The sequence below is a fragment of the Emydura macquarii genome, unplaced genomic scaffold (assembly GCF_026122565.2).
Source record: "Emydura macquarii macquarii isolate MOO-44397 ecotype Brisbane River unplaced genomic scaffold, CSIRO-AGI_Emac_v2 contig_1790, whole genome shotgun sequence".
NCBI lineage: Eukaryota > Metazoa > Chordata > Testudines > Chelidae > Emydura > Emydura macquarii.
Genome location: NW_027131927.1, coordinates 6,031,064 through 6,049,819, shown reverse-complemented (window position 1 = coordinate 6,049,819; position 18,756 = coordinate 6,031,064). Strand labels below are relative to the sequence as shown.

The 18,756-nt window shown below is 54.6% G+C and overlaps 1 protein-coding gene across 1 annotated transcript in view; it reads right to left on the bottom strand.

Annotated features, from left to right (window-relative positions):
* The window catches only part of PRKD2 (protein kinase D2), a 33,810-nt gene that overhangs the window by 9,328 nt on the left and 5,726 nt on the right, over window positions 1–18,756 (bottom strand). Inside the window, exons 2-11 of the mRNA XM_067556791.1 lie at window positions 12,645–12,783; window positions 11,395–11,526; window positions 10,535–10,689; window positions 9,688–9,889; window positions 8,598–8,678; window positions 8,102–8,255; window positions 7,410–7,527; window positions 3,488–3,565; window positions 2,117–2,387; window positions 1,465–1,517 (exon numbers count right to left, since the gene is read on the bottom strand). Of these exons, the coding sequence (XP_067412892.1) occupies window positions 1,465–1,517; window positions 2,117–2,387; window positions 3,488–3,565; window positions 7,410–7,527; window positions 8,102–8,255; window positions 8,598–8,678; window positions 9,688–9,889; window positions 10,535–10,689; window positions 11,395–11,526; window positions 12,645–12,783 (1,383 nt within the window). The remainder of the gene's footprint in view (window positions 1–1,464; window positions 1,518–2,116; window positions 2,388–3,487; window positions 3,566–7,409; window positions 7,528–8,101; window positions 8,256–8,597; window positions 8,679–9,687; window positions 9,890–10,534; window positions 10,690–11,394; window positions 11,527–12,644; window positions 12,784–18,756) is intronic.

Here is an 18,756-nt window from a genome sequence, read left to right as displayed (position 1 = left end):
ACTGGACACAGAATTCCAGTTGGGGCCTCACCAGCAATGAATCGAACGGGATTATTGCCGCCTGTGTTTTACATAGGACACTCCTCTTAATACACCCCGGAATGATATTAGCCTTTTTTGCAACTGTATCACACTGTTGGCTCATAATCAGTTTGTGCTCCACTATAATGCCAGATCGTTTTCAGCAGTACAATCCCTAGTCAGTTATTTCCCATTTTGTAGTTGTGCGTATCATTTTTCTTTCTTAAGTGAAGTACTTTGCACTTGTCTTTATTGAATTTCATTTTGTTCATTTCAGTCCAGTTCTCCAATTGGGAGGTTGTTTTGAATTCTAATCCTGTCCTCCAAAATGCTAGCAACCCCTCTCAGCTTGGTGTCATCTGCAAATTTTATAATCATCCTGTCCACTCCATTATACAAATCATTAATGCAAGTGCTTATTAGTACCAGACCCTGGACTCCCAGTTGGACAGCGACCCACTGATAACTACTCTGAGTATGGTCTTTCAACCCATTGTGCACCCACCTTACAGTAATTTCAGACCTGCATTTCCCTAGTTTGCTCATGAGAATGCCATGTGGGACTGTATCAAAAGCTTTCCTAAAAACCAAGCTGTAATCACATCTACTGCTTTCCCCCATCCACTAGATGCGTACCCCTGTCAAAGAAAGAAATTAGGTTGGTTTGGCATGATCTGTTCTTCACAAATCCATGCTGGCTAATCCTTATCACCCGATTATCCTCCAGGTGCTCACAAACGGATTGTTTAATAATTGGTTCCGGTATCTTTCCAGGTATCAAAGTTAGGCTGAATGGTCCATAATTCCCCAGGTCCTCTTTGTTCCTCTTTTGACAGACATGTGCTACATGTGCCCTACTCTGGGACCTCACCCATCCTCCAGTTCTCTAAGATAATTGCCAATGTCAACAGTTCTGAGATTTTGCTTCAGCTACTTCCTTAAGTACCCTAGGGTGAGTTTCATCTGATGATTTGAATACATCTCCCTGATTTGACTATTACTGAACCTGGTTTTCCCTCTTTTGACTTGCATTCCTTCCCTTTTGTGGTTGCTGTAAATTGTGTTAAGTGCCTAGTCACAACTGACCTTTCCAGTGGCAACTGAAGCAACACAGCCATAAACACCTCAGCCGTCCTCCTGATGTCATCTGTTATTAGCTCTCCTTCCCTGCTAAGTAAAGGGCCTGCACTTCCTTCACCTTTCTCTTGCTCCTGAGAATTTATACGACTCTTATTGCTAGATTTTGTGCCTTAGCCTTTCTGATTTTGTCCCTATGCTTATGCTATTCTTTTGTACTCCTCTTTAGTGGGGTGCTCATGTTTCCACTCTTTATACATAGAGAGAGAGAGGAGGGAGGTATCTCTACTCACCACTTTCTCTTGGATCTGGACATACACAGAGAAGGGGCAGGGGATAAAGAGAAGGGGCGGAGCCTTTACTTACCACATTCTCCTGGATCTGGCTGTTGGACACAGAGATCCTGAGCGACGCCTGCCCTAGGAAGGGAAAAGGGTCCTGCGATTAGTAGCTGGCACCAGACAGGCTTGGCCTGACCCAACCAGACACCCCTCCCATCCCCACACACTGTGTCCCAGGCATGAAATCCTACCCAGGGAGCAGGTGTCGAGTCCCCCCGCACTCCCCGTCCCAGCCCCTAACTCTGATCCCCGGGGAGCTCCAGCGTCTGAGGGCTGAGCTCCATCTCCAGGCCCAGCTGGGCATTCCCTCGGTGAGATCCGCATCTCCCTCTGCAGGACATCTGCCATGCTGCCAGGCAAGGCTCAGAAGGGCCTGACAGGAGACTGCTGCTTCGGGCTGGGCTCATGGCCGACCCAAACGGGGAGCAGCCAGTGTTCAAATGGGAGACACCCACGTGCTGCAGAGGACCCCAATGTCCCGGTGCTGCAGGTAGGGGGCGCTCTCCCCCCACAGGCAGCACTGGCCCCAGTGTCCCAGCAGGGTTCTAGGGGGCGTGGTATGGGCGTTCTCCCCACTGCCCCCATGTGGCGCTAGTGGGCCCTATGCTGCAGAGACCATTGCAGGGCATCCCCCCAGTGCCTCAGGGCCCAGCCCAGCCCTCAGGGCTCCCACTCACTGTGCGGGGCCTGTCCCTGGGCATTGGGAGCATCCTGCAGAATGACGGGCATGAGAGCCTGGCGGATGGCGCTCTCCCAGGCCCTGGCCACCTCCAGCCCCACCCCGCTGTGCTGCTGGCTGGAGGTGGACAGTGCGGGGGCGCAGTTCTCCCCAACGTAGTACGTGGCGTTGGCCGTGATAATCTCAAAGCAGTGCAGGTTGGCACCCGGCGGCACGAGGGCGAAGGTCTGTGCTGGCTCCACCGCCAGAATCTCCGACAGAGGGATTTCCTGCAACGGGAACCCACACACAGGCTCAGGGGAGAAATGCCTGCCTGGCTGGCTTCTGAACCCCTTGGGCAATCAGGGGCAGCTTTCCTCATGCAAAATTTTCATTTTTTAAAAAAATGTGGCTTCTCCAGCAGCCCCCCAAATTTTAAAGGTTTCCCCCCATTTATTTACTCTTCCCTGGTGAGCGTCTCTCTCATTTCCCCCCCATTTTCTCTCCCTTTTCTTTGTTAACAAAAAGTTCTCTCCTATTTTCGCACAGGAAAAAAAGAGGGAAATATTTGTTTAAATGTTTTAAAATTTAGAGAAATTCAGACTTTTAAAAATACTTTTCCTCTGAACTTTCAAGTGGAAAAAACTCCCCCCCCCCCCACACACACTTTTACTTCCCGCCAACTTTCTTCGGTGGAAAAAAATGGGGGGAGGGAGAAGGAATCAAAGAGATGGTAGAAATTTTACACCACTTCAAAATACAAAAAGAAGGCAGTGTCTTTTCCCTGAGAATTTCCATTTTGAGATTAAAAAACAAAAAACAAAAACAAAAAAACACCCCACTCAAATGCCCTTTAAAAAAAAAAAAAAAAAAAAACAAGGAGAAGGGGAAAGGGCTTTTTTGTCAAAAGATTTCTGAGCAGCCCAGGTCAGCGGGAGAAGGCCTCTGACACAAAGGGAGCAATGACAATACACACGCACGCCTCTCCCCCCCCCCACCCCCCACACACGGCACAATGGATAAAGAAGTTTAGCTGGGCCTGATGGCATGAAACTCTTAGTGGCGGAGCAAGACAACTTGGTCCACCAGGCTGGAGAAATGTCCCCCCAAAGGAAGGACACCTAAACCTACAAACCCTGGGAAATAGGAGGAATAGACACTCGGGGATGGGCTGGGTGGCCCTGATGGGGCGTCTCCCTCTCTGCTGGAAGAGCAGACAGTCAAGGGCAATCCCTGCACCCGCCTCCGGGGGTGGGGGAGAGGGACGATGACCGGCTGTAAGGGTTGACCCCACACCAGGTGGGCTCTGACGGGGTTGCTCTCCCTCCATGACTCCTATACCAGGCAGGTCCCATGGAAGCCGAGCCCCAGGCAGGCAAGGGGTGCTCACCTTGTAGTAGCGGCTGGAGGTGTTGTTCTGGAAGAGTGTGATGCACTTGCAGTCCAGCCGCCAGTAATGGCGCTTCCTCTGGGAAGGGGAAAGAAATAAGCTTAGTTCCCACAGAGGTGTCTCTCCCACTGTGTGGGGCTGGCAGCTCTGCCCGAGAGCTCTGCCTGCTCGGGGGCGTGGGGTCCCTCCAACCCATCATGGTCCTGAACCAGCCAAGGACTGGTCACAGAGCTCGCTCAGACACCCCAGCCGTGTCCATCATCAGATCCCTTCAATGCTCTGCCAGTTGCGGCTGAGGTACACCTAATTAAGGCATGTTACACATGGCGCCAACTAGTGGCTGACCTGCGCAATATGATTTAACGTCCCATTCCATCTTCCCCTTCACGTTCTATCCTCCCATCAACCAGGGACACAAGGAGCAATGGTCTCAAGTTGCAGTGGGGCAGGTCTAGGTTGGATATTAGGAAAAGGTTTTCCCCTAAGAGGGTGGTGAAGCACTGGAATGGGTTACCCAGGGAGGTGGTGGAATCTCCATCTTTAGAAGTTTTTAAGCTGCGGCTTGACAAAGCCCTGGCTGGGATGATTTAGCTGAGGTTAGTCCTGCTTTGAGCAGGGGTTGGACTAGATACCTCCTGAGGTCCCTTCCAACTCTCATCTTCTATGATTCTATATGATTCACATGGTCACACTGGCTGTGACGTTCGGTACGGCTCAGTCTGTCACGGGTCTCTGCACCGTGCTGGTTTTCTAATTACACAACCCAAGCGCGTAATGACTGGGCCATCTGGCCAGCCGGCAGTTGCTGGGGTTGGTTTGGAATCCTTGAGTCATCGCCTTCTTGTTCTGCAGGCGCCATTGAGTTTGCTCCGTTGATTGTTCTTGCTGAGGAACAAACGGTCAATGTCGACGGTTTCTGTTGACGTTTCCGCTGTCGGTCTCCATCCCATATGATCTGGGCGTTGAATTCTTTTTCTTTACAACAGCTGGAGTTGTCCATCCTTCTTCTCTATCCAACTGTCAATGTCACCAGGTTCTAGAACCGGCAGTTCTCTAAATGAGTGACAACAATTACAAACGTGTTTGTAGCCTTTTTATCAGCTTTGGCTACTCTCTTCATGACTGGGCACTTTGGAGATAGCGTCTGTGTAACTCAGAAGAGCAAGGAATAGATCTTCCTGCTGTGGGATTTCCTTGGCTGTCTGTACAGCTCTCTCAGCCCCTCCATTCACTTGTGGGTAATGTGGGCCGCTAGGAATAGAATCAAATCATATTTCGTTTGGAATGACAAATTCTGCTGTGGCAAATTGTGGTTCGTTGTCCATCACTAGCTGTTCTGAATACTGAAGGGAGCAAACGTACACATCAGTTTCTTGATGACATACTTGAAAAACATAACACTGCAATATGTTATCTGTATACACCTGGAAAAACAGTCCACAGTGACCACAAAATGATGTCCTCTGAATTCACATAAATCTGCAGCTAGTCTCTTCCATGGTCTGTCTGGTAGAGGTGTCTGTACACTGTAGGGTGCAGTGTTGTCTCTCAAGTTGACTTATACTGGATCCCCTTTTGAAAGCCCAACATCATCAAATCCTCCATTGAGTTCTTCCGCCCTCCTCACTAGGTCCATCATGGCTGAGAAGGTTGTTGGCTGTTGATCCTTTGATCTCATGCACTCAGAATGCAAAGCTTTTGTCTCTGGAAGTTGTTTCTGTGGTGAACTGGCCCATGCAATTCAGATCCCTCTAGGACTAGTCAGGGCTGTGTCAGGTGACTTTAGCTTGGGGGGGAGGGGGTTTGAAGTGGATTGTAAGTCCCTTCTGAGATGACTGTGACGTCAGCTCCTGAGTCAATTTAAAAAAAAAAAAAAAAATCAATAGCCTTGCTATGAATATTTAATTTACTCTCCAGGCAAGCTCTACGTCATCACAAGCGATAGATCCCAGAAGCCAGGTTTCTTGATTGTCAGTAATACGAGTCAACTTCCTGACTGCTTTGGTGTGGCAAACATCTGCAAAATGTCCATATTTGGTGCATTTATTACACCATGCGCCTCTGGCTGGCCATGGATTATCTCTTGGGATATGACTCTTTTCACACCTTGTGCACGTTGGCTTGAATTTGTCCCTCTTAGCCTGGGACTTCTCTCTCCTTGCCTTGCGAGTTTTATGATAATGATTTTTAATATTCAAATATCTGTTTATAGAGTCTAAGGGCAGGTCTACACTTAAAACAGGGCCACGTAGCACTTCAGTGAAGGCGCTACCATGCGGACGGGAGAGCTTCTCCCGTCAGCATAGTTAATCCGTCTCTGTGAGAGGCAGTAGTGATGTTGATAGGAGAAAACCTCCCGTCAACATAGCACTGTCTATACCAGGGGTTAGCTTGGTATAACTGAATTGCTCAGGGTGTGGATTTTCCATACCCCTGAGTGATGCAATTATACTGACATAAGTTGGCAGTATAGACCAAGCCTAAGCTACTTTCAGGTTTTTCAAGTTGCTCCTGCCTTTTGTTCTGTTGTGTGACTAATTCTGACTGTTTTGCTCTCTGTCCTGTAGGAGAGTAGAGTTAAAGCTGGACAAGTGGTCAGGCCTAAATTACAGGGAATGGGGTCAAGGCAAGGGCAAACCTTGTTTCTGTTAATTGGTATGAATTTTAGTTAGAGTCTGTTATCTCTCCTCTTCTCCTCCCTTCCTGGCCATCTGCACAGGGGATAAGTCTATCGCCATTCCTGTGCAAGGCTTTTTGGTGGGCAGAAAGCATTATCTTCCTTCTCCCCCTGGCATGCCTTTACTTCAAGGAATGTTAGTGTAAAATGTATAGGTTTCAAGGTGATGTGCCTGACCTCTGTATGGTAATCCTGTAAACAACAAACAGGGGCGGGTACAATTATATTCATTATGTAGTTGTTAATATTCATTTTATAAGTGTCAATGTAACCAAATAAGGGTCTATGGGGAGTTGCTGAAAATGTATACATTTACATACTGTTATGGATAACAGAATTGTAAAGTAACCCTCTCATTGCTCACTCGTGGCGTCGAGGTGGAACAAGCAGGCAATGAAGGGTTCTGTCTCCCCAATCCACCCCTGGGACAACCTGTTTGATTGTTTCTAACATGTACATCTGTAGCTAGGGTTAAATTTCTCTTCAGTCATAGCTGCTGTGAAAGATATTTTATCTGTTAACCTAACAACAAGCCTGTCTCTGATATTTTCATGCTTTACATTTCCAGAATCACAGATTTCAGCCAATGCATGCAGAGCTCTTAAAACACAGTCAACATTTTCCCCTGGTTCTTGAATTTGCTGGTGGAAACGTGCTCTTTCATACACCACTTTTCTCTGAGGTATAAAGTATGCAGCAGACAGAGCCAGCACCCTTTCATCCTCATCTTTGTGTGTCTTCAGTAGAGTCAAAGAATTTAAAGACATGCTCTCTTGCTTTCTCATAGCGTATGTTAAAGATGATACCTGGATATCTCCAGTTTATTTGTGGAGCTTGGCAGCAATGAGAAATCTTGCAAAATACGGTTTCCGATCTGTCCATTGTGAAGGGTTGTCAAAGATAAAAGTTCTCTGGGGTGCTGAAGGAGGCACGTTGACGAGATCCTGCAACTTTTGTTCCTTCTGTCTGCAACCTTTGCTGCTGTTTCTTCTGGTTCTGTTCTTAGTTCCACTCCCATGGGGTGATGTCAGGCTCCTGTACCAGGTCTGGCCTGGTTTATCCACCCCAACTGTGTCCATCATTAGACTCTTTAGTGCTCTGCTAGGTATGGCTGAGCGTAAATAAAAGTAAATAAAGTGTTTTATGCATAGCGCCACCTAGTGACTGCACTGTATAATACAGTTTAGCATCCTATTACAGCAGCTCTAGAGCCTGGCAGTCCTAAGAGAACCAGCCCCCACTCACCAGGGTGTCTTTGCTGCTGTAGTGAACCACCCAGCCTTCCTTCAGCGCCGTGCTGGATCTCCGGGTCGTGTGCCGCACCGACTGCACCACCCGCATCAGTGGGATATAACCCACGGAGCTGAGGGCAGAACAACCACAGGGCATGTCAGCTATAGGGAGTGGGGCATGGAGGCAGGGAACCTCAGGGCTGGGATAGCGGGGGGTGGAGGAGGGCTGCAGATCAGCACTGAGAAGCATGAGCAAAGCTGTGGGTGGGGGACCCCAGGGCTTGGATAACAGGGGGCTGTGGATCAAGATTAGGGAGCACCAGTGTGGGAGATCAGGGAGGGGCTGCGGGTCGAGACTGAGAAGCATCAGTATAGCTGTGGAGGATGGGGGGAGCCCAGGTCTGGGATAGCAGGGGGCTGTGGGTCAGGACTGAGGGGCACTGGCAGAGCTGTGTGTATGAGGGGGAGCCTAGGGATGAGGTAGGTGAGGGGCTGTGGATCAGGATTGGGGAGGGGGGGGCAGGAAACCCCAGGGAAGGTCCCTCAGACCCACAGGCGAAGTGGTCAGGGGATATTTGCTCCCGTTACTAGGAAACGCAGCTGCCAGCTGGTGGAAGCCTGAAGCCAGGGCCCCCTAGCCCTGCACCCAGGATGCTGGGAAGGGCAGAAAAGGAGAGGCAGGGCAGGGGCGATTCAGGGCTGTACCCCTGGGACTTGCTAGCATCGTCATCGGGGTCGTCGCCTCCGTGGAGTTCGTTCTCCGAGTGGGAGCCGGGGATGATGCCTGAGTCATCCGATTCGTCCATCAGCGAGTTCTTCTCGGCATCGCTGAGGTCACTGGCGTCTTCCATGGGCACGTCTGGGGGAGGTGCCAGAGCCCGTGGGATCAGCAATGGGCGGGGGTGCGCCCTGCCAGTGCCTAGCTGCGACCCCAGGGTGTCCAGAACTGCCCCTCCCCCACAGGACCCAGCCACACTGGGATCTCAGCCCACCCGCCCTCTCACGTCTGCACCTGCTCCAGCGCCCGGGCAGGCAGGGGGTGAAGGAGACTCATCTTCCAACCCACAGGCTGCATGAGCCACAGCCCGGGCAGGATCCACACTCCCGTCCCGTCCCCCTAACCACTGCACGAGGCTCTACCCCCAGGGCAGCCATGCCAAGACACTGCACCACCCTCCACCCGCGCCCGCCTGCCACTCACCCCCGCCATTGAAGAGCGTCTCGCCCAGGCAGTCATTGGGCACCCGGGTGGCACAGCGCTTGTGGCAGTTAAACTTGCAGTCTGAAAGAGGGAAGCGTGTCAGGGGGGAGCCAGCATGGGGGTCTCCTGCCCCCTCTCTCCACCGCCCTGACCCCCATCCCAACCCCCGCTCCCATCACCCACAGTGCCCTGCAGTGCTCCACAGTCTCACCAGGGGGCCCCATGCAACGGCAGGGACTGTGCCCCAACCCCTAGTGAGATGGCAGAGCAAGAGCCCCTGACACAGGCACCAGCCCAGCTGCGAGCCCCGGTCCAGGCCAAACCCCACCAGCTGCATCCACTCCCAGGCCTCCCGAAATCTGCCCTTCCTCCCCAGCTTGCAGGTACAGGCGTATCCTCCACTTCCTGTCCTGAACTGCTGCGGGCTGTTGCTCTTCTCTGACAGACAGTTGCCACGCCCCGCCCCAGAAGGAGCTGCCTATTCTATATCCACTCTCCTGGCCTCCCTGCCACCCCAGATCCGACCCACAGCCCCATCTAGCCTTGTATCCTGCCCCAGATCAGACCCACAGCCCCACCTAGCCCAGTATCCTGCCCCTGATCAGACCCACAGCCCCACCTAGCCCAGTATCCTGCCCCTGATCAGACCCACAGCCCCACCTAGCCCAGTATCCTGCCCCTGATCAGACCCACAGCCCCACCTAGCCCAGTATCCTGCCCCCTCCCTGATGCCCCAGATCGGACCCACAGCCCCATCTAACCTGGCCAACCTCTCAACAGTGGCCACTTAAGAAAGCTCTAAAGGAAAGGGCATTCACTCCTCCCTTTTAGCTCCACAGACGTGGGTGCGGAGCGGGTGGGGCGGGGGGAGGAATCTCCTTGCTGTCCCCTCTGACACTCATCCTGGGCCTTGAAGCATGAGAGTGGAAGCCCTTTCCCGTAGCAATACCCAACCCCTTCTTACATCCAGCTGCAGGGCTGGACTCTCCAGGGGCAGGGAGTTCCACTGGCTGAGCACACCCAGCGCTCCCCTCTCCTTTCCCCTCCAGGGGCCGATTGCCACCTAAGCCCGCTCCCCGCCCCCACTCACCTTTGCACTGCAGGCCCTGGCGGAAGAGCCCCTTGAGCAGCTTCTTGCAGAACTGGCAGACGGTGGGGCGGGTGTACGAGTGGATGAGGAAGGTGTGAGGCACCTTGACCTTGGACAGGAACAGCTTGTCCAGCTCGATGGGGCGCCCGATGTAGGAGGCGGTGGTGAGCCGGCGCGGCAGCGTCTCCATGGAGCTGCGGCTCTGGGGGGATGGGACGTGGGGAGAATGAGGCGGGGGAGGGGTATGCAGAAGAGAGTGGGGGTGGTATGTGGGGTCGTGGGAGGAGATGTGATGGGCCATTCGGGGGGATGGGGAGGGAAGAAGTGCAGATAGAGACAGGGGTGAGATGGGGGAAGTGGGCATTAAAACCCTGGAGACAAGAGCTCCGGGCTACCTCCTATGCCCCCGAGCGCAGGCCCCATGATCTACCCCCTACCTGCCATGGCGGTGGAGGGGGAGTCACGTTCCACCGCCAACCCAACGCTGCAGCAGCCATGGAGGGGGCTAGTCAGCATCGTCAGGGGCAGGGGGTGGGGCAGTTAGCTCCCATGGGGATGGGGGGATGGATTTCCAGCTGGCAACCCCCATACATTGAGACCTGGGTCAAGACTTGAACTCGTGACACACAGGGGCTGCCCACCCACCCCTTGGTCACGGCCAACCACAGCTCTGAACTTCCCAGCAGAAGTGAGGACAGACACCAGCCCCCCCATCCCTGGCACCCAGGCCCTGCCCCTCCAGCCTGAGGAGAATCTCCCTGAGTGGGGCAGTATAGGGGGCCTGACATGCAGTTCAGGGGCCATATCAAGGGTGGCCCAGAATACAGGGCTGGACGGGGGCTCTTACCAGCTCATCGGAGGCGCAGGGCAGCGACTCGGAGATGGCGAGACGCAGGGACTGCGAGATGGCCAGCGAGGTGGCCGAGAGGCGGCGCTTGCGGGCCCCGCTGCAGTTGTTGGGGATACTGAAGGCGCAGCGCTTGTGGTAGTTCAGGCCACAACCTGCAACACGGAGGAGCCGCCTGCATCACATCACTAACGAGACGGGCAGCAGGAGGACTCGGGTGGGGAGGGGGAGCAGCGTGGGATCATAGCCCCACAGCAGGACCAGGGCCCCGTGGCGCTAGGCGCTGTCTGAGTGCCGAGGTAGTCCTGCCCCCAACAGCCTACAATGTAAGTGTCAGACGGACAGGTGGGGGGCACCGGTCTCAGCGTACCCAGGATAGGAGCGGGGCAGGCCGTGTAGCCGCCGCGTGGATCTGGCTGGGACACTGGTTGAACGGTCAAGGGGAAGGGAAGGCTGGGAGCTGGGCTAGGCCTGAGGTCGGTGAATTACCCACACGGCTCTGGTTGTGCCCGGGTGTTGGGACAGTGCAGGGCACGCGGTGAAGGGGTCACAGCCACAGGCTGCAGTTCACAAGGTGGAAGGCGGAACGTCCCCGGAGCCAGACACCCAGCTCCCCCAGGCCAGGCCGGGATGACCTGGAGGTGAAGAGCAATGCCAGCCCATGCCAGTGTGCCCCCACCCTAGAGAGGCTGCTCCCCCAAGGGCCCCCCCCCCCCCCCAAGACACACCTCTGGGCTGAGACCCCCCTCAACTCATTACACACAAGGGTCACCGAGCAGCCATTCCCTGCCCCCGAGCCAGCCAGTACCCTGGGCTCAGGCAGGGAGACACCCCCACGTCCCCAGTCCTGGGCTCTTTACCATCACACTTGAGGCCCTGGCGCACCAGGCCGAAAAGCATTTCCCCGCAGTGGTCGCAGAAGGCCGGGGCGCGGTAGGAGTGCACGTTGAGGGCGTGCGGGCGTATCCGGAAATCCTCAAAAGTGGCTGAGGCTGGGGGACAAGAGGGAGGGAGATCAGTTCACGGCATGGCCCAGTTCAGGCCCGCCAGCTGCCTCCCTCTGCCTTCGGGGAACGGTAGGGCCTGGCTGCATCTCCCTCCCGGCACCCACCACGACACATGGCCAACATCCCATGTTGGGTAGTGCCAGGGCGCTCCCTGGTGGCGAGAGCCGTCCTGGCACCGCTCAGGCCCCCAACACCAGCGTTCTCCAGCCCGGGGAGCCCAAGCACAGACCCTGCCCACCGGTCTAGCACGGATTGGGCGGGGCAGAATTTCCTGTGTGTGGAGGGGCCATCACTGCTGTGGGGCCTGGGAGCTGCCGAGCCCCTGCACCTCCCCCCGCCAGGTCTCATGCCAGGCAGCCGTCCCCCAAACCACTTCCTGCCAGGGCGTGCGTGGGCGGCCCTGACTCAAAACAGCACCTGGGCACCGGCGGACGCGAGAGCAGCCGTGAACGGGGAGCCGCAGAGAGCTAGGTGCCCGGGTGCGCCCCACGGCCATGTGAAGGGGCCTGCGTGGAGTAGCTCCTCACCCACCCACAGCACCCAGTCCCGGAGCGACTATGCTAGGAGGAGTACCAGGCACCTGGCGCTATATCCCAGCCCCTCCCAGGAACCGCTGGCACTGAGACATGTCCCATCCACCTGGCTATCTCCCAGCCCCTGGCACCACATCCTGTCCTCTCCAGCCATGAAGCATCCTGAACCAGGCTCTGCCTGTCGTACTGCATGGTGCCAAGGGGCAGCATAATGCAGGCGTGGCACCCACTCACCAGCTGCCCCAGCCCAGAGCCCGCCCAGCTCTCAGTGCCCCGTCTGCCCTCCCAGCGTTCTGCCAACACAGGGCGAGCAACTCGCCCAGCCCCCGAATCAGCAGCTGAACGGCCTACAGCGCTGACTGAGACAAGCCAGGGCAAAGAGAGTTGCATGGGAAGAGCTTGGATGAGCCAGTGAGCATCTGGGCTAGTGTGTTCTGGTGTCTCTCACACACCAGGACCCATCCCCTCCAGAAGGGGGCAGCAGGGGTGTAGGTGCACACGCACGCACGCGCACGCACAGCCCTGATTCTCCCTTAGTGTTTCTCCCCCACGGACACACGAGCATGTTACCTGACAGCACCACCTCCACCAAGTCCCCCTCCTGGATGTCTCCGGCCGCCCGCACTAGCTGCAGGATATTGGTGGACGACAGGTCGTGTTTGAAGAGCAGGATCTTGTCATACAGGCCATAGAAGCCGCACTCGGGGAACTGTGAGGACAGATAGACAGAGATGGGACGGGTAGGAGACACAGCCATGCGGATCTGCTCAACCTTGCCCTTTAAAACCCTGGCTCAGTGTCGGGGGGACACGGCGGAGCCCTGGGCTAAATACCCTCCTGCTGAGGCAATTCTTAACGTAGTCCTAAGTGGGGCACAGGTTCCGGTCCAACCAGTGCATGTAGCTGAACTGCTCTGCAGTAATTAAACACAATATCCTTGTCGAGAGGGAAACACCTAAGACACCCAGCACAGCAGCATTCCACTTCAAAAAGGGGAACTACACAAAAAAGACAAGGCTAGTTACATGGATATTAAAGGGAACAGTCACACAGGTGAAATGCCAGCAAGCTTCATGGAAACCTTTTGAAAACACCATAATAAAGGCTCAAACGATACGTATACTGTCCCCAAAACACAGTAAAAGGACCGAAAAATGCCATCATGGCTAAACAGCAGAGTAAAAGGCAGCGAGAAAGAAAAATAATATTTATATTAAATAATTGGAAGTCAAATCCTAGTGAGGAAAACAGAAGAGCATTAACTCTGGCAAGTAAAGTGTACAAGTATAATTAGGCTGGCCAAAAAAGGATTTGAAGAGCTACTAGCAAAAGACTCAAAAGCAAAGAGCAAAACTTTTTGTAAGCGCATCAGAAGCAGGAAGCTAAGAAGTGGGGCCACTGGATGATCAAGGTGCTAAAGAAGCACTTAAAAAAGACAAAGGCATTGCAGAGAAGCTAGGTGAAATCTTTGCATCAGTCTTCACTGCAGAGGATGTGAGGGAGAGTCCCACACCTGAGCCATTCTTTTTCAGTGACAAGTCTGAGGTACTGTCCCAGACTGAGGTGTCAATAGATGAGGTTTCAGAACAAACTGAGCAGTTAAACAGTAATAAGTCACCAGGACCAGATAGTATCCACCCAAGAGTTCTAAAGGAACTCAAATGTGAAACTGAAGAAATACGAACTGGTATGTAACCTATCACTTAAATCAGCCTCTGCCAAATGACTAGCAGATAGCTAATGTGATGTTGATTTTTTAAGAATTATCAGACCAATAGATGAATATGATATGTTGGAGAAGATTCAACGCGTCTTTTGTAAAGGGAAATCATGCCTCACTAATCTATTAGAGTTCTTTGAGAGGGTCAACAAACATGGGGACCAGGGTGATGTATAGTTTGGGAGTTAGAAGGGACCACAAGGGTCATCTAGTCTAACTCTATGATTCAGTGGATATAGTGTACTTGGACTTTCAGAAAGCCTTTGATAATGTTCCTCACCAAAGGCTCTTAAGCATAGTAAGCTGCCATGGGATAAGAGGGAAGGTCCTCTCCTGCATCAGTAACTGGTTAAAAGATAGAAAACAAAGGGTAGGCTCATAAATGGTGGGTTTTCACAATGGAGAGAGGTAAACAGCGGGGGTCTCCCCAAGGATCTGTACTGGGACCAGGATTGTTCAACATATTCCTAAATAATCTGGTGAAAGGGGTAAACAGTGAGGTGGCAAAGTTTGCAGACAATACAAAATTACTCAAGATAATCAAGCCCAATGCTGACTGCAGAGAGTTACAAAGGGATCTCCCTAAACTGGGTGACCGGGTAACAAAATGGCAGATGAAATTCCATGTTATTAAATGCAAAGTAATGCACATTGGAAAACATCATCCCAGGTATACATATAAAATGAGGTGGTCTAAATGAGCGGTTACCACGTAAGAAAGATCTTGGAGTCACTGTGGATAGTTCCCTGAAAACCTCTGCTCAGTGTGCATTCAAAAAAGCTAACCAAATGTTAGGAATCATTAGGAAAGGGATAGATAATAAGACAGAAAAAATCATAACGCCCCTCTATAAATCCATGGTACATCCACATCTTGAATACCGAGTGCAAATCTGGCTGAACCGTCACCAAAAATAGATATTAAAATTGGAAAAGGTGCAGAGAAGGGCAACAAAAATGATTAGGGAGATGAACAGCTTCCATGGGAGGAGAGATTAAAGAGACTGGGACTGTTCAGCTTGGAAAAAGAGACGCCTAAGGGGAGAGATGATAGAGGTCTATAAAACGATGACTGGTGCGGAGAAAAGTGAAGAGGGAAGCGTTATTTACCCCTTCTCATAACACAAGAACCAGGGGTCACCCAATGAAATCAATAGGCAGCAGGTTTAAAACAAACCAAAGGACGTACGTCTTCGCCCAACGCACAGCCAGTCCACTGCCAGGGGATGCTGTGAAGGCCAAAAGCATAACTAGGTTTAAAACACGAGCTAAGTTCCCGGAGGAGAGGTCCATCAGGGGCTGTTGGCCAAGATGGTCAGGGACGCAGCCCCATGCTCTGGGTGTCCCTAAATCTGCCAGAAGCTGGGAGTGGACGACAGGGGCTGGATCATGCAATAATTGCCCTGCTCTGTTCATTCCCTCTGTGGGCAGACAGGACGCTGGGCTGGCTGGACCATTGGACTGACCGATCTTCTGTTCTTCTGACCCCTCCCACAGCTCACCAGACCGAGCGGCCCGCAGAAGGCGGCTCCAGTGGGGGCTGCTGCAGCCATACCCCGTTGGCTGGCAAGAAACACCCTGAGCCAGGGTACCTTGGCTTGGGGGCACATACAGCCCAACACCCCCTGCCACCGACTCCGAGAGGCCAGAGCCAGGAGCGAGCAGCTAGCTGAGGGCTGCTAGACCCCCGGACCCACAATCTGCAGCCAGGCCTGCGCTCGGGAACCGAAGCACGGAAGTGGCAAGTGACTCACCCAAGATAAAACCGTGGATCAGTGACAGAGCTGGGGACAGAACCCAGGAGTCCCGGCTCCCAGCCCCGCCCCCATCCAACCACTAGCCCCCACTCCCGTCCCAGAGCTGGGGACAGAACCCAGGAGTCCCAGCTCCCAGCCCCCCTACTCTAAGCCCTCGCTCACAGGAGTTGCAGGGGTGGAGGGTGCAGTGGTTGCATTGCAGCAAACTTCTAGCTGCCCCCATGACCTTCCATGACTGCTGAGCCTAGCTAGGACTTGGGGGTCCTACCATGGTCTGGAGCTGGGGAGGAGAGACTGCCCAGCACCCCATTAGTGCATGGCAGCTGGTAGCACCTTGCAATCAGCAGTTACAGCAATTGGGGGGGCAGGGGCAGCACACCCAGATCAGGCAAGCGGCACCCATCCCATAGCACCCTCTTGGCCGGCAAGATTCTTATGCCTGACCCTGACCAGTGAGAGTTCCCCCTCCTCCCCCCACCGATCCACCTCCACCTTCCAGCCAGTGAGAGTCACCCACCCACTTCTCCTCCATCCTCTGCCCTGAGAGCTCCCCCCAGATCCACCCCCAAGGCAGCACTGGTGCCAGGAGATGGGACTGGCACACAGCATGTTTAAGGGTCTCTGGCAGCTCAAGCTCCCTGGGGGGGAGACCGAAAGGATCCCAGACCAAAGGCCCCATCGCTGTCTGGATGGCTTCCCCCGGCCAGGAGGGGCCGAGAATCCAACACACAGATGCTTGGGGCAGCCTGTTACATGGGGATGTGTTATGCCATCATTGGCCAGCAGGGTTGTGCACTGCCACAGACACCCTGAGCGACTCACTTCAGCTGGGGAAACTGAGGCACAGGGGAGCTGTTCAATGGGACTGGGTGCTATGGCTCCCCAAGTGTCAGCTGGCCGGGCCCACGAAAGGTAGCCCAGGCACAGGGGCACAGCAGCTGCCGCGCTCTCCCTCCAGCTGCTTATGCAAATCCGCGAGGTTATTTTTGACTCCGAGATGGCCCTGGCGAGGAGCGATCTGGTTCCAGTTGATCTCCGGCCTCTTCCTTCCTTCCTCCAGCCCGAGCAGGGCCCAGCCCGTTCCACTCCACTGGTGCCGGGGGGCGGAGTCCTCTCACACACCCGCAGACGCGCCCGACCATCTCCAGCCAACTGCCAGCTCAGCTCAGGGGAGCAAGACGTCTTTTCCCTCTCCAACACCCCTTCCCCACGGGACCGGCTCGTTGAACCCATCTCCCTACTCCAGTAGGCGCTCAGAGGCGCTGGGACTCGGATCAGAACCACCCCGACCCAGCGTTAGCAGAGAACCCAAAAACCCACCAGGGCATCTGCAGAGACCCCCCCAGACACACACGCGCGCACACACACCTCGTTCGTTCTCATGACGAGCCAGCCAAAAAACCCCTCGCTAGGGCCTAGGTAGCTGCTAGCGAGGGGGAGAGCCCAGCAGACACCCCCAGGGCTGGCCCACGCAGAACTGGGCCCGCTGCAGCGACTGGCAACTCAGAAAAGCAGGTTCCTCTCTTCAAAATCAGGAGGCCGAGAGACAGACAGATCTGCACTGAGATAGCCAGCCCTGGAGTGGGTGGATGGATGGACAGAGAGAGAAACGGACGTGGTGGGAGGATTGAGAGAAGAATAAAATGGAGAGACAGACAGACAGACAGTGCATGGAGGGAAGGATGGATCAAAGGACAGATAGGCTACTGTGGATGGAAGGTTGGATAGACTGACAGAGGGCACTGTAGATAGAAGGATGGACAGGACAGAGGACAGATGGATAGACAGCGGACAGAAGGATGGGCATGACGAAGGACAGATGGACAGACAGACAGTGGACGGAAGGACGGATAGGAGGACAGATGGCAAGGCGAGGCCAGGGGCAGGCAGGCTATTGTCGAGAAGGAAGCAGGGACTTTTGTGATGTGAAGAAGGGCGGGGGACCGTGATGTGCCCTGGGCTGAGCGGGTGGCAGGACCAAAGGCCTGGCGGGAAAGGTGCTGGGCTACGCTGCAGGAGACTCAAGTTCAATTCCCAGCTCTGCGACAGGCTCTTCTGTGCGACGTGAGACAAGTCACTTCGCTCCTCTGTGCCTCGGTTTCCCCATCTGTACCACGCGGGGGGAGAATAGCACCACCCTGCCTCAGAGGGAAGGCTGATGAGGATAAATACACCAAAGAGCGTGAGGGGCCCAGATACCACAGGAATGGGGCCACCTAAGCCAGGAAGGAAAGGCTGCCTAGACAGCTGGAGCCAGCAGGGGAGGGGATGGGGCCAGGGCAGGGGGAAGCCCTGGCCGGTTCTGGGTGGGGGGAGGCAGGGAACCCACTAGGGACCTCTGTGAAAGAACGCGTGCCCCAGCCCCACGAGTGCAGAAGCTGCCTGTTGTCAGGACGTGGTTAGAAGCAGGGCTCTTGGCCCAGGGCCCAGAGAGTTCAGCAAAGGGCTGGCGCAGGTGTCTTGTTGGCGTCACGGGTCGACGCGGCATTTCCCCCCGAGGAGCCAGGCTCCTGCATGCAGCCGTGGCGCAGCAACAACAGCCTGGCCTGGGTGGCAGAAGGCTGTGTGGATCCGTCACACGGGGGGGAAACTGAGGCCCAGCAGAGGTCAAGTGCCTTGCCCAAGGACCCTCAGTGAGTCAAAAGCAGAGCTGGGAAAAGAACCCAGGAGTCCCAGCCCCCCTGTTCTAACCATTGAACCCCACTCCCCTATCAGAGGATGCCAAATTCAAAGTGTGCGCCTAGGGCCTAGCTTTTCTTTCCAGGCCCTTCATGCCACGAGAGCCCAGGGTGGCTCTGCTTTCATCCCTCGGCCGCTGCTGCCGGTCCAGCCCTTGGCGATTGTCACACCCAAGATGTACCCGTCAACGGCTCAGGCCAAGAGGCGCAGCTGCCTCCCTGGTGCAGGAAGAGGGGGCGGTGGCAGTTGCAGGGGGGCTAATTACAGCACTGCCCCACCCACTCCACCCGGCTGCGGCTCCAGCCATGGGTGGGCCTCGGCAACAGTCACGGACGGGATCAACGAGCCAAGCTGTGGCTTCGCCATGGGCTGCTCAGAGAGCCCAGGCTGCAGGGAGTGCTGCTAGTGGCTCAATAGGGGGCGCTCTTCACCCTCCACCCTGAAACACGGGGAGGGGAATGGCTGAAGGCACCGTAAACCAACAGCCCCAACCACTTGTGACTGTCCAAAACCCTGTGAGCCAGCT